This window comes from Schistocerca serialis, chromosome 5 (assembly GCF_023864345.2).
Source record: "Schistocerca serialis cubense isolate TAMUIC-IGC-003099 chromosome 5, iqSchSeri2.2, whole genome shotgun sequence".
Classification (NCBI taxonomy): domain Eukaryota; kingdom Metazoa; phylum Arthropoda; class Insecta; order Orthoptera; family Acrididae; genus Schistocerca; species Schistocerca serialis.
Window position 1 is genome coordinate 312268803 of NC_064642.1, and position 12224 is coordinate 312281026.

Genomic DNA, 12224 nt, shown 5'->3' on the forward strand with positions numbered 1-12224 from the left:
AAATATAAAGCATACTCTGAGACCTTGTGTTTAGCATCCAATAATTGGTGTTATTGCTTGTTTATTATATAGCCCAGGGTCTTGGTTAGATTAGAAGTTGATAACTTTATTTGGCGTAAGCAAAGCAAGCAGTGTGAACCAACCGAAAATGTACCAAAGGTTACTGTGGGTCATCTACATGCTGTGTCATCTTAATTCCTTAAGTATTTGACTGTTTTCACCAGCAAATTATGTAATCCCCTCCACAACCTCCCCTTTCCCCAAAAAACACTATTTCTTTACTGACCACTGGTAATTCAAACTCGGCGTCTAGTTATAAACTAATATTTACTTTTCTTGCAACCAAAGAAAATCTTCTCATTAATATACGAGGGCAGTTCAATAAGTAATGCAACACATTTTTTTTCTCGGCCAATTTTGGTTGAAAAAAACGGAAATTTCTTGTGGAATATTTTCAAACATTCCCGCTTCGTCTCGTATAGTTTCATTGACTTCCGACAGGTGGCAGCGCTCTACGGAGCTGTTAAAATGGCATCTGTAACGGATGTGCGTTGCAAACAACGGGCAGTGATCGAGTTTCTTTTGGCGGAAAACCAGGGCATCTCAGATATTCATAGGCGCTTGCAGAATGTCTACGGTGATCTGGCGGTGGACAAAAGCACGGTGAGTCGTTGGGCAAAGCATGTGTCATCATCGCCGCAAGGTCAAGCAAGACTGTCTGATCTCCCGCGTGCGGGCCGGCCGTGCACAGCTGTGACTCCTGCAATGGCGGAGTGTGCGAACACACTCGTTCGAGATGATCGACGGATCACCATCAAACAACTCAGTGCTCAACTTGACATCTCTGTTGGTAGTGCTGTCACAATTGTTCACCAGTTGGGATATTCAAAGGTTTGTTCCCGCTGGGTCCCTCGTTGTCTAACCGAACACCATAAAGAGCAAAGGAGAACCATCTGTGGGGAATTGCTTGCTCGTCATGTGGCTGAGGGTGACAATTTCTTGTCAAAGATTGTTACAGGCGATGAAACATGGGTTCATCACTTCGAACCTGAAACAAAACGGCAATCAATGGAGTGGCGCCACACCCACTCCCCTACCAAGAAAAAGTTTAAAGCTATACCCTCAGCCGGTAAAGTCATGGTTACAGTCTTCTGGGACGCTGAAGGGGTTATTCTGTTCGATGTCCTTCCCCATGGTCAAACGATCAACTCTGAAGTGTATTGTGCTACTCTTCAGAAATTGAAGAAACGACTTCAGCGTGTTCGTAGGCACAAAAATCTGAACGAACTTCTCCTTCTTCATGACAACGCAAGACCTCACACAAGTCTTCGCACCCGAGAGGAGCTCACAAAACTTCAGTGGACTGTTCTTCCTCATGCACCCTACAGCCCCGATCTCGCACCGTCGGATTTCCATATGTTTGGCCCAATGAAGGACGCAATCCGTGGGAGGCACTACGCGGATGATGAAGAAGTTATTGATGCAGTACGACGTTGGCTCCGACATCGACCAGTGGAATGGTACCGTGCAGGCATACAGGCCCTCATTTCAAGGTGGCGTAAGGCCGTAGCATTGAATGGAGATTACGTTGAAAAATAGTGTTGTGTAGCTAAAAGATTGGGGAATAACCTGGTGTATTTCAATGCTGAATAAAACAACCCCTGTTTCAGAAAAAAAAAGTGTTGCATTACTTATTGAACTGCCCTCGTATAATCAGATGCTGAAGATCAGCTACCAACATACATAAATGCCCCTCTGAAACATTTACCAAGCTGGGTTACCGCCAGAAAAATTGAGGCTCAGGAATGGAGAGAGCCAACATAGATGTGAAGGGTTGTCTCAGGAAGGGAAGTAGCAGTCGCTGCTTCAGTGAAGCATTGCAACATTTAAACTGCCAGACAACTGGGTAAATAGTGCACATTGTTTGCAATCTTACCTTAAGTGTTTACACTGACCAAACTGCAAAAATGATTGCTTTATTTGTATAGAGAGGAGTTTTAGAGTGAGTATCATAATTTGCTTGCATTCCACCCCCTCTGCATGCTGCATGTTCTTCTATTTTTTTTATCAAACAATAGAAAATAGACATGATAATGCAGTAGATTTTGGAATTATAGTTTTTGGGTCAGTGTGAAGTATCTGTACCTTGAGTTTTTATGACATGAAGGTTTTTTACACTTTTTGAATTTGCAGAAAAGGAGATACTATCTATGAACAGCTTCGTAGGCTTGGGTCATCACTGGATTGGGACCGAGCCTGTTTCACTATGGATCCAAAATTGTGTAGAGCAGTTACAGAGGCATTTGTACGCCTTCATGACGAAGGTGTTATATATCGAAGCAATCGTTTAGTGAATTGGTCCTGTACTTTAAAGTCTGCAATATCAGATATTGAGGTATGCCATTAAAGTTCTTTCAAATTTCCTTTGTTATTTCAGTTCTAACTACCCACACAATGTTAAGATGTTGAGTAAAAAACAATATACATATTGAATATGATAGAGGGAAACATTCCACGTGGGAAAAATATATCTAAAAACAAAGATGATGTGACTTACCAAATGAAAGTGCTGGCAGGTCCATAGACACACAAACATACACACAAGATTCAAGCTTTCGCAACAAACGGTTGCTTCATCAGGAAAGAGGGAAGGAGAGGGAAAGACGAAAGGATGTGGGTTTTAAGGGAGAGGGTAAGGAGTCATTCCAATCCCGGGAGCGGAAAGACTTACCTTAGGGGGAAAAAAGGACAGGTATACACTCGCGCGCACACACACACATATCCATCCGCACATACACAGACACAAGCAGACATTTGTAAAGGCAAAGAGTTTCAAAACTTGAATTTTGTGTGTATGTTCGTGTTTGTTTGTATGTCTATCGACCTGCCAGCACTTTCGTTTGGTAAGTCACATCATCTTTGTTTTTAGATATATAATATACATATTGAGATATGCAGTCCATGACAACAACAACAACAATAACAATAATAATAATAATAATAATAATCTCATCCACCACCACCACCACCACCACCACCACCAGTTACTTGTTGATTAGTTGACTGAATCTTATACTAGTGTACAGAGTAAAGTCCCATCCATATTTTGCAGTAGTGACTCGGAAGTGTGGAGAGGAGAATGTTTGATTTTTCATTAAGAGAATTCTGCCATCATAATTACACGGAGTCTCGCAGATACATCATGAACAACAGTGAGCATCCAACCTGTGAATTCCTTATTGTTATAATAATGATTACTCTTCTATGGAATCTTCAAGTGATACAAATATCAGTGTGTATCACATACCAGTTTGTTGTTTGTACACTAGATGGAACTGGTTAATTAACCAGAATCAAAAGAGTCTAGAAGTGGCAGTGAAACACTTGCAAAAAGATCATGTTTTGTGACACAATTTATTGAAGAAAGTGATTTTCATCCACCTGTGCACTTGAGGCTGTAAGTGACAAGAAAGGAATGTTTCAGGCATTCTCTAATTTTTTTTGTACGTAAAACAGCATAGTGAACGCATTATTGTGGCCAAGATAGATACTAAGCCCACACCTACCACAGTAGTACAAGTTTATATGCCAACTAGCTGTGAAGATGATGACGTGATTGATGAAATGTATGATGAGATAAAAGAAATTATTCAGATAGTGAAGAGAGACGAAAATTTAATAGTCATGGGTGACTGGAATTCAATAGTAGGAAAAGGGAGAGAAGGAAACGTAGTACGTGAATATGGATTGGGGAGAAAAATTGAAAGAGGAAGCCGTCTGGTAGAATTTTGCACAGAGCATAACTTAATCATAGCTAACACTTGGTTCAAGAATCAAGAAAGAAGGTTGTATACATGGAAGAAGCCTGGAGATACTAGAAGGTATCAGATAAGTTATATAATGGTAAGACAGAGATTCAGGAACCAGGTTGTAAATTGTAAGATATTTCCAGGGGCAGATGTGGACTCTGACCACAATCTATTGGTTATGACCTGTAGATTAAAATTGAAGAAACTGCAAAAAGGTGGGAATTTAAGGATATGGGACCTGGATAAACTGAAAGAACCAGTGGTTGTGGAGAGCTTCAGGGAGAGCATTAGGGAATGATTGACAAGAATGGGGGAAAGAAATACAGTAGAAGAAAAATGGGTAGCTTTGAGAGACAAAATAGTGACGGTAGCAGAGGATCAAGTAGGTAAAAAGACGAGGGCTAATAAAAATCCCTGGGTAACAGAGGAGATATTGAATTTAATTGATGAAAGGAGAAAATACAAAAACGCAGTAAATGAAGCAGGCAAAAAGGAATACAAACGTCTCAAAAATGAGACTGACAGGAAGTGCAAAATGGCTAAGCAGGGATGGCTAGAGGACCAATGTAAGGATGTAGAGGCTTATCTCACTAGGGGTAAGATAGATATTGCTTACAGGAAAATTAAAAGAGACCTTTGGAGAAAAGAGAACCACTTCCATGAATATCAAGAGCTCAGATGGAAACCCAGTACTAAGCAAAGAAGGGAAAGCAGAAAGGTGGAAGGAGTATATAGAGGTTCTATACAAGGGTGATGTTCTTGAGGTCAATATTATAGAAATGGAAGAGAATGTAGATGAAGATGAAATAGGAGATATGATACTGCATGAAGAGTTGGACAGAGCACTGAAAGACCTAAGTCGAAACAAGGCCCCGGGACTACTGACAGCCTTGGGAGAGCCAGGCTTAACAAAACTCTACCATCTGGTGAGCAAGATGTATGAGACAAGTGAAATACCCTCAGACTTCAAGAAGAATTTAATAATTCCAATGCCAAAGATAGCAGGTGTTCACAGATGTGAAAATTATCGAACTATCAGTTTAATAAGCCACGGCTGCAAAATACTAACACTAATTGTTTACACATTAATGGAAAAGCTGGTAGAATCCAACCTCAGGGAAGATCAGTTTGGATTCCGTAGAAATGTTGGAACACGTGAGGCAATACTGACCCTATGACTTATCTTAGAAAATAAATTACGGAAAGGCAAACCTTCGTTTCTAGCATTTGTAGACTTAGAGAATGCTTTTGACAATGTTGACTGGAATACTCTCTTTCAAATTCTGAAGGTGGCAGGGGTAACATACAGGGAGCAAAAGGCTATTTACAAATTGTACAGAAACCAGACGGCAGTTATAAAGAGTCCAAGGTCATGTAAGGGAAGCAGTGGTTGGGAAGGGAGTGAGACAGGGTTGTAGCCTATCCCCAATGTTATTCAATCTGTATATTGAGCAAGCAGTAAAGGAAACAAAAGAAAAATTCGGCGTTGGAATTGAAATCCATGGAGAAGAAATAAAAACTTTGAAATTCGCCGGTGACATTGTAATTCTGTCAGAGCCAGCAAAGGACCTGAAAGACAGGTGAACGGAGTGGACAGTGTCTTGAAAGGAAGACATAAGATGAACATCAACAAAAGCAAAAAGCAGGATAATGGAATGTAGTCAAATTAAATCGGCTGATGCTGCGGGAATTAGATTAGGAAATGAGACGCTTAAAGTAGTAAACGAGTTTTGCTATTTGGGGAGCAAAATAACTGATGATAGTTGAAGTAGAGAGGATATAAAATGTATACTGGCAATGACAAGGAAAGTGTTTCAAAAGAAGAGAAATCTGTTAACGTCAACTATAGATTTAAGTGTCAGGAAGTCGTTTTTGAAAGTATTTGTATGGAGTGTAGCCATGTATGGAAGTGAAAAGTGGACGATAAATAGATTAGGCAAGAAGAGAATAGAAGCTTTCGAAGTGTGGTGCCACAGAAGAATGCTGAAGATTAGATGGGTAGATCACATAACTAATGAGGAGGTATTGAATTGGATTGGTGAGAAGAGAAATTTGTGGCACAACTTGACTAGAAGAAGGGATCGGTTGGTAGGGCATATTCTGAGGCATCAAGGGATCAGCAATTTAGTATTGGAGGGCAGCGTGGAAGGTAAAAATCATAGAGGGAGAATACACTAAACAGATTCAGAAGGATGTAGGTTGCAGTAGGTACTGGGAGATGATGAACCTTGCACAGGATAGAGTAGCATGGAGAGCTGCATCAAACCAGTCTCTGGACTGAAGACCACAACAACAACAACAACGTAAAATAAGAGAGAGACAACTACTTACCTACAGCATATTGTTGTGTGGAGCACAGTAACACATAACATAAAACAGCATCCACATAAGCTTTTAAGCACTGCTTTTTTTCTGGCAATTGTAACCACATTCATACATACAACCGAACAGGTATCTGAACACACAGTCCTGTGGCCACTTTTTTCTTTTTTTTTATGATATTCCTGACAGATGGTGTCATGAAATTTAAGGAAGCTGAAAGCAATTGAGATTATTTACACATCATGGCTAGTGAGTTTACTGCACCACATTACGACATGAATGATCACTGAGTGCTATAGACAGGAAATACAGTGAACATGGAAGACCACTTTGTGACAAAGGAAGCTGGGATATTTTTACTTCCCCTCTTGTTTTGCCATCTGCCTCCTTAAAATTCGTGTTCTCATGTCTGACTAATTACCATTATCATACATGAATATAATCTGCATTTACATAAAAGAGAATGGTTGGCCCTCAGTCTTAAAGAATGTAACACCAGATCTAATTGTGTGCTTAGTTTTATGTATGTAGTTGATTTTCTAATCTATTTTGACTATTCCTAGTTAATATTTTCATTATAGGATGAAATCAGTAATTGTCTTGAAACTTAAATTCGGTAATAATTGTAAACATTTGGAAGACAAAATGGTAGTAATTTTAAAGTATTTATTTGGCTCTATTCAATACGGATCGGAGCGTGGAATGTCAGATACCTTAATCGGGCAGGTAGGTTAGAAAATTTAAAAAGGGAAATGGATAGGTTAAAGTTAGATATAGAGGGAATTAGTGAAGTTGGGTGGCAGGAGGAACAAGACTTTTGGTCAGGTGAATACAGGGTTATAAATACAAAATCAAATAGGGGTAATGCAGGAGTAGGTTTAATAATGAATAAAAAAATAGGAGTGCAGGTAAGCTACTACAAACAGCATAGTGAACGCATTATTGTGGCTAAGATAGACACGAAGCCCACACCTACTACAGTAGTACAAGTTTATATGCCAACTAGCTCTGCGGATGATGAAGAAATTGATGAAATGTATGATGAAATAAAAGAAATTATTCAGGTAGTGAAGGAAGACGAAAATTTAATAGTCATGGGTGACTGGAATTCGAGAGTAGGAAAAGGGAGAGAAGGAAACATAGTGGGTGAATATGGATTGGGGGAGAGGAATGAGAGGGGAAGCCGCCTGATAGAATTTTGCACAGAGCATAACTTAATCATAGCCAACACTTGGTTCAAGAATCATAAAAGAAGGTTGTATACATGGAAGAATCCTGGAGATTCTAGGCAGATTAACAGGAACTAGTGACCTCACTGTTTAATCTCTTAACCCCCTCTCCCATACCAACCAACAAGCCCGTTTCTGGTTGTCTATTGCTTTTATCTTAATGGTGCTATATGAGCTGCCATACATCTCATCATCCATGATCTGAAATCTCTTCCTTCCTCATCTTCTCTTCCTTTCAATATATCCCTATATAAATCAATTTTACAATAATTTTGTGCAACTGAGGTAGCTATACATATATCCTGTAACTAAATAACATACAGTTGCTGGACCTCGGCCTATAAAAATGTTTAAAATTTCAATATCCCTGTAAGACTTTTTTTGTAATCCCCTCTTTCTTTCTTAATGTGTGTCCTATTCAGTTTCTTTTCATTACACTCAGTAATTGTGTATGCGCTCTCACTCTTCTCTGCATATCCTCATCTTTCATCTTATCTATCCAATAATTTTTTCGTTCTTCGCCTTGCCCACTCTTCTAAAGTCTCTAACCCACATCCTCCCTCCCCAACTCCCTTCCTCTCTCTCTCTCTCTCTCTCTCTCTCTCTCAACATGCAATTCGTTGTCTCACAATGTGATAGTTCGACCAAATTATATCATTTCTGATGTAAGTTACTTTCTCAATTTTATCTTCTCTAGTCTTCACTACATTATATTTCTCGGGTCTTTCAATTTTGTTTCTATTTCTGCAAGACACAAATTGTGATGACTATTTATACTTGAATCTTGTAATGTGTGCACCTTGTTGGTTCTATTTCTTTAACTTACTTCTCCCCATATAAAATAAATTTGGTTTCTGTAATAATTATCCCGTGGTACTTCCAAGTGTAGATCTAGCTTCAGTGATTTTTTAATCATTTATTTGTCACTGCTAGCTGTTTTTTCCCTGCAGACATCAGTAAGCTGCTCATCTCGTCACATTCGTCCTTCCAAGACCAAAATTGCCTACTATGATTACCCCCTTCCCTTCTCCTCTGGTGACATTCCAATGAATAATTACTGTTTTCCAGCAATCTCAATTACCATTCATGATTTTCTCTGTTATATTGTATGTTCTGTCTGCAGGCTGATCGTCATGTTGAGAGATTGGCATACATGCCTTAATAATGAATACATCTCTGTGTACTACTTTCAGCCTCAAAAGCTGTTCTCACGCAAGACATGTTTCTCATCACGAAGCACGTCAAATATGGTGTCTGTCATGGTTGCTGCACTCTCTGAAGCAATGTGCTACATCTCACAGAACATGCTCCTCATCACAATTTACCGAGTGAGGCGGCGCAGTGGTTAGCACACTGGACTCACATTCAGGAGGATATAGTTCAAACCCGCGTCTGACCATCACTCATTTAGATTTTGCATGATTTCCCTAAATCGCTTCAGGCAAATGCCGAGATGGTTCCTTTGAAAGTGCATGGTCGACTTCCTTCCCCACCCTTCCCTAAGCCGAAGGTACTGATAACCTCAATGTTTTGTCCCTCTCCCAAATCAATCAACCAACCAGTCATCACAATTTGCAACTTTAGCGCTCTCCAGCAGCAGTTCCCAACTGTATCTGGTATGATAAATAATATATTTTCTTACGAAAATGGACGCGCATAAAATAGCTGTGTTAACTCTGTTAGGGATTGTCAAAGAAGAGGGGAGAAACTCATGAAGAAGATTTTGGACTCATTGATGGCTTGAACAGTAAATTGCTGGTAGAGGAACGCTACACAATACTCTGCAACAATCTGAGATACATACTAGTAGAAGTTATTTATTAGCTCAATTGAATCTTCATCCCATTTTCGATTTTAAGTGCAATATAGTTGTAAGTATAGTGTCTAATGTCAGTTTGTGCATGCATAATATCCATATTCTCGATGTTCCATTGGCTACCATCAGTCTGAAGTAACATACTTCATTACATAGATTTCAAGATTGTGATTTGTACCATAATTTCATTTGAATGGAAAAAGAGATTTTTTTGAAGTTGCTCACCATCAATGAAAAAGATTTACTGGCAAGTTACAAACATGAGGAAGTACATAAAACCAAGAGATTGGTATATGTATTTTGTAGAAAGTTTCATAATAACAAAAACTTCCAGTGTGTAATTTGCCTCTGCATTTGACGTAGACTGGCAGTCGCGTTAAGATATTTGTCCACTGAGGAAACGTTTCAGTCCTTAGTTCTTGCAACTTTATTTGTAGTAAATAACTTTGACTTTTAAAGATAATACTGCTAGTAAATTAATTTAGCCCTTGGAACAAGTATTGTAGCAAATAATTTATTCATAATGAATAACTTTGACTTTACAAGAAATTAATGAGACACAGGATCTTTTGGGGAAAGGGGAGGAAGTATTGGAAGGAAGTGGAAGTGAACCAGATACTTTTCTCCTCACAGTTCATGACACTATCAACTACACTAAGCTTCAACATGGCAGCCAGATCTCCTTATGTGTCATACACTGTCTAAAGACTAATTTGCAAATGTAATTGTTTGATATTTAAATGGAAATTTTATCAAAAACGTGTATTTTTGGTAGACCATCATTGTGCCATAGCAATGAAACAGTACACTTTCATAGCATGTATGTTATAACACTAAAAACATTAACTATGAGAAGTCTTTACCTATCGATATGAAGTTTCCTGCCTTTTTATTATAACAAATTGTAGCTAAAATGCTATATTTTTGAGAGATCCTCAATTTGCTGAGGCTTTGAAACAGCACCACATTCTCTATGATACAGAAAACCCATCAGATGTGACTTTTAACACAATACAGTATGCTGGCTCCTAAGGTCTGCTAGTGACGTCAAAACAGTGTCACATCTCATTGGACATGTTCCTGTCCGTGATGCAATGTGGAATTTCACAGTGTGACAGCACCAGCACCTCGCCCACATGCGTTTTCACGTCCCGTGGGAGAACAGCTTTATGCTGATAACTACCACTCATATAATTTATATCTTCTACACACTTAGTCATTTCCTTTCTCATAATCATTCCCACCGCTCCATCCTTCCTTTAAGTTGTTCTGCTGTATAGTTCATTACATATTCATTTGACTGTGACTCTTCACATCCATCTCGTTAAGTCTCACCAAAACTTACCAGCTTCATATTATTCCTTGCCATATCTGGTTTAAGGTTTTCTAGCGCTGCTGCATGCAGTAGTGTTCTCACTTTCCAGGTACCAACCCACGTTTTAATATTGTGATTGTTCCACCTTTCAAATACATTTACATCTACATCCATGTGTGTACTCTGCAAACCACCATGAGTTGCAAGGCAGAGGGCACATCTCATTGCACCAGTTATTTGGGTTTCTTCCTTTTCCATTCACATATGGAATGCGGGAAGAATGATAGTTTGAATGTCTCTGTGCCTGCAGTAATTGTTCTAATTTTATCCTCATGATCCCTGTGTGGGTGATACGTAGGGGGTTGTAGTGTATTCCTAGAGTAATCATTTAAAGCTGATTCTTGAAACTTCGTTAATAGACTTTCTCAGGATAGTTTGTGTCTGTCTTCAAGAGTCTTCCAGTTCAGTTCCTTCATTATCTCTGTGACGCTCTCCCATGGATTAAGCAAACCTCTGACCATTGATGCTGCCCTTCTCTGTATACATTCAATATCCCCTGTTACTCCTGTCTAGTTTGAGTCCCACACAATTGAGTAATATTTTAGAACCAGTCACGCGATTGATTTGTAAGCAATCTCCTTTGTAGATTGATTGCAGTTCCCTAGTATTCTACCTATACATCGATGTCTACCACCTTCTGCACCCACGACTGAACCTATGTGATCTTTCTGTTTCATATTCTTACAAAGTGCTACACCCATGTATTTGTATAAGTTGGCTGTCCATCATGAGGCCAGAATCTTGCTACTGTGGTTTAAGGAGCATGATAGTGAACCCAAGATGATGTCTGGGCCATAAAATTCATGTATACCAAACCCAGCGGAACACTTCTGGGACTTTATGGGGCACCAGCTCCACACCTAGAAATCAACGTCCGTAATTTACAAAAAAATATATGATCCGTGCATAGACATTTGGTGCCAAATCCAAGAAAAAGAAGAAATTAGAACCTCCTATGAGTTGTTAGCTGTCAGGTAAATTTATTGTTGATCATAGTGAAGACCATTTACAAACTTTAATCAGACATGAGTTTAAGAAGTAGAGTTTCGCTCTATTAACATAAAAAGATTAAATGTCACTTTCCCAGAGAAGACTTCAGAATTATTTATAGAAATATATTTTTATATGGAAATCACTGTATTGTTTGAATAATACATGCAAGTACAGCTTTAGTAAAAGTTTAACTTGATACACTACATCTGTTTGTACTTTTGATCATCTTAGTTGAAGTTAACGTGGTAAATTTCTGTTTTGCTTTCCTGTTATAGGTGGATAAAGTAGAACTTTCTGGGCGTACTTTGTTATCTGTGCCTGGCTATGAAGAAAAGGTTGAATTTGGCGTCCTGGTATACTTTGCATACAAAGTAGAAGGAAGCGGCGAAGAAGTTGTTGTTGCAACGACACGTATTGAGACAATGCTTGGAGATTCAGCTGTTGCTGTGCATCCAAAAGATGAACGTTATAAACATTTACATGGAAAATTTGTTGCACATCCATTTTGCGATAGGAAACTTCCAATTGTGTGTGATGATTTTGTGGACAGAGAGTATGGAACAGGTACAGCTTCACTGCCTGCCTATTGTCCTCTTTCACATTTGTGTGATTGAGTTTTAGCCATGTATAATTTGGAATGGTGTTTAGTTTCTTTATTCATAATAGAATCTGTTTATCAT

At 38.9% G+C, this 12224-nt stretch overlaps 1 protein-coding gene across 1 annotated transcript in view; it reads left to right on the forward strand.

The window, feature by feature from the left end:
- Positions 1 to 12224, forward strand: part of LOC126481218 (valine--tRNA ligase) — a 209189-nt gene that overhangs the window by 56280 nt on the left and 140685 nt on the right. Inside the window, exons 5-6 of the mRNA XM_050104822.1 lie at positions 2194 to 2395; positions 11820 to 12108. Coding sequence (XP_049960779.1) covers positions 2194 to 2395; positions 11820 to 12108 — 491 coding nt within the window. The remainder of the gene's footprint in view (positions 1 to 2193; positions 2396 to 11819; positions 12109 to 12224) is intronic.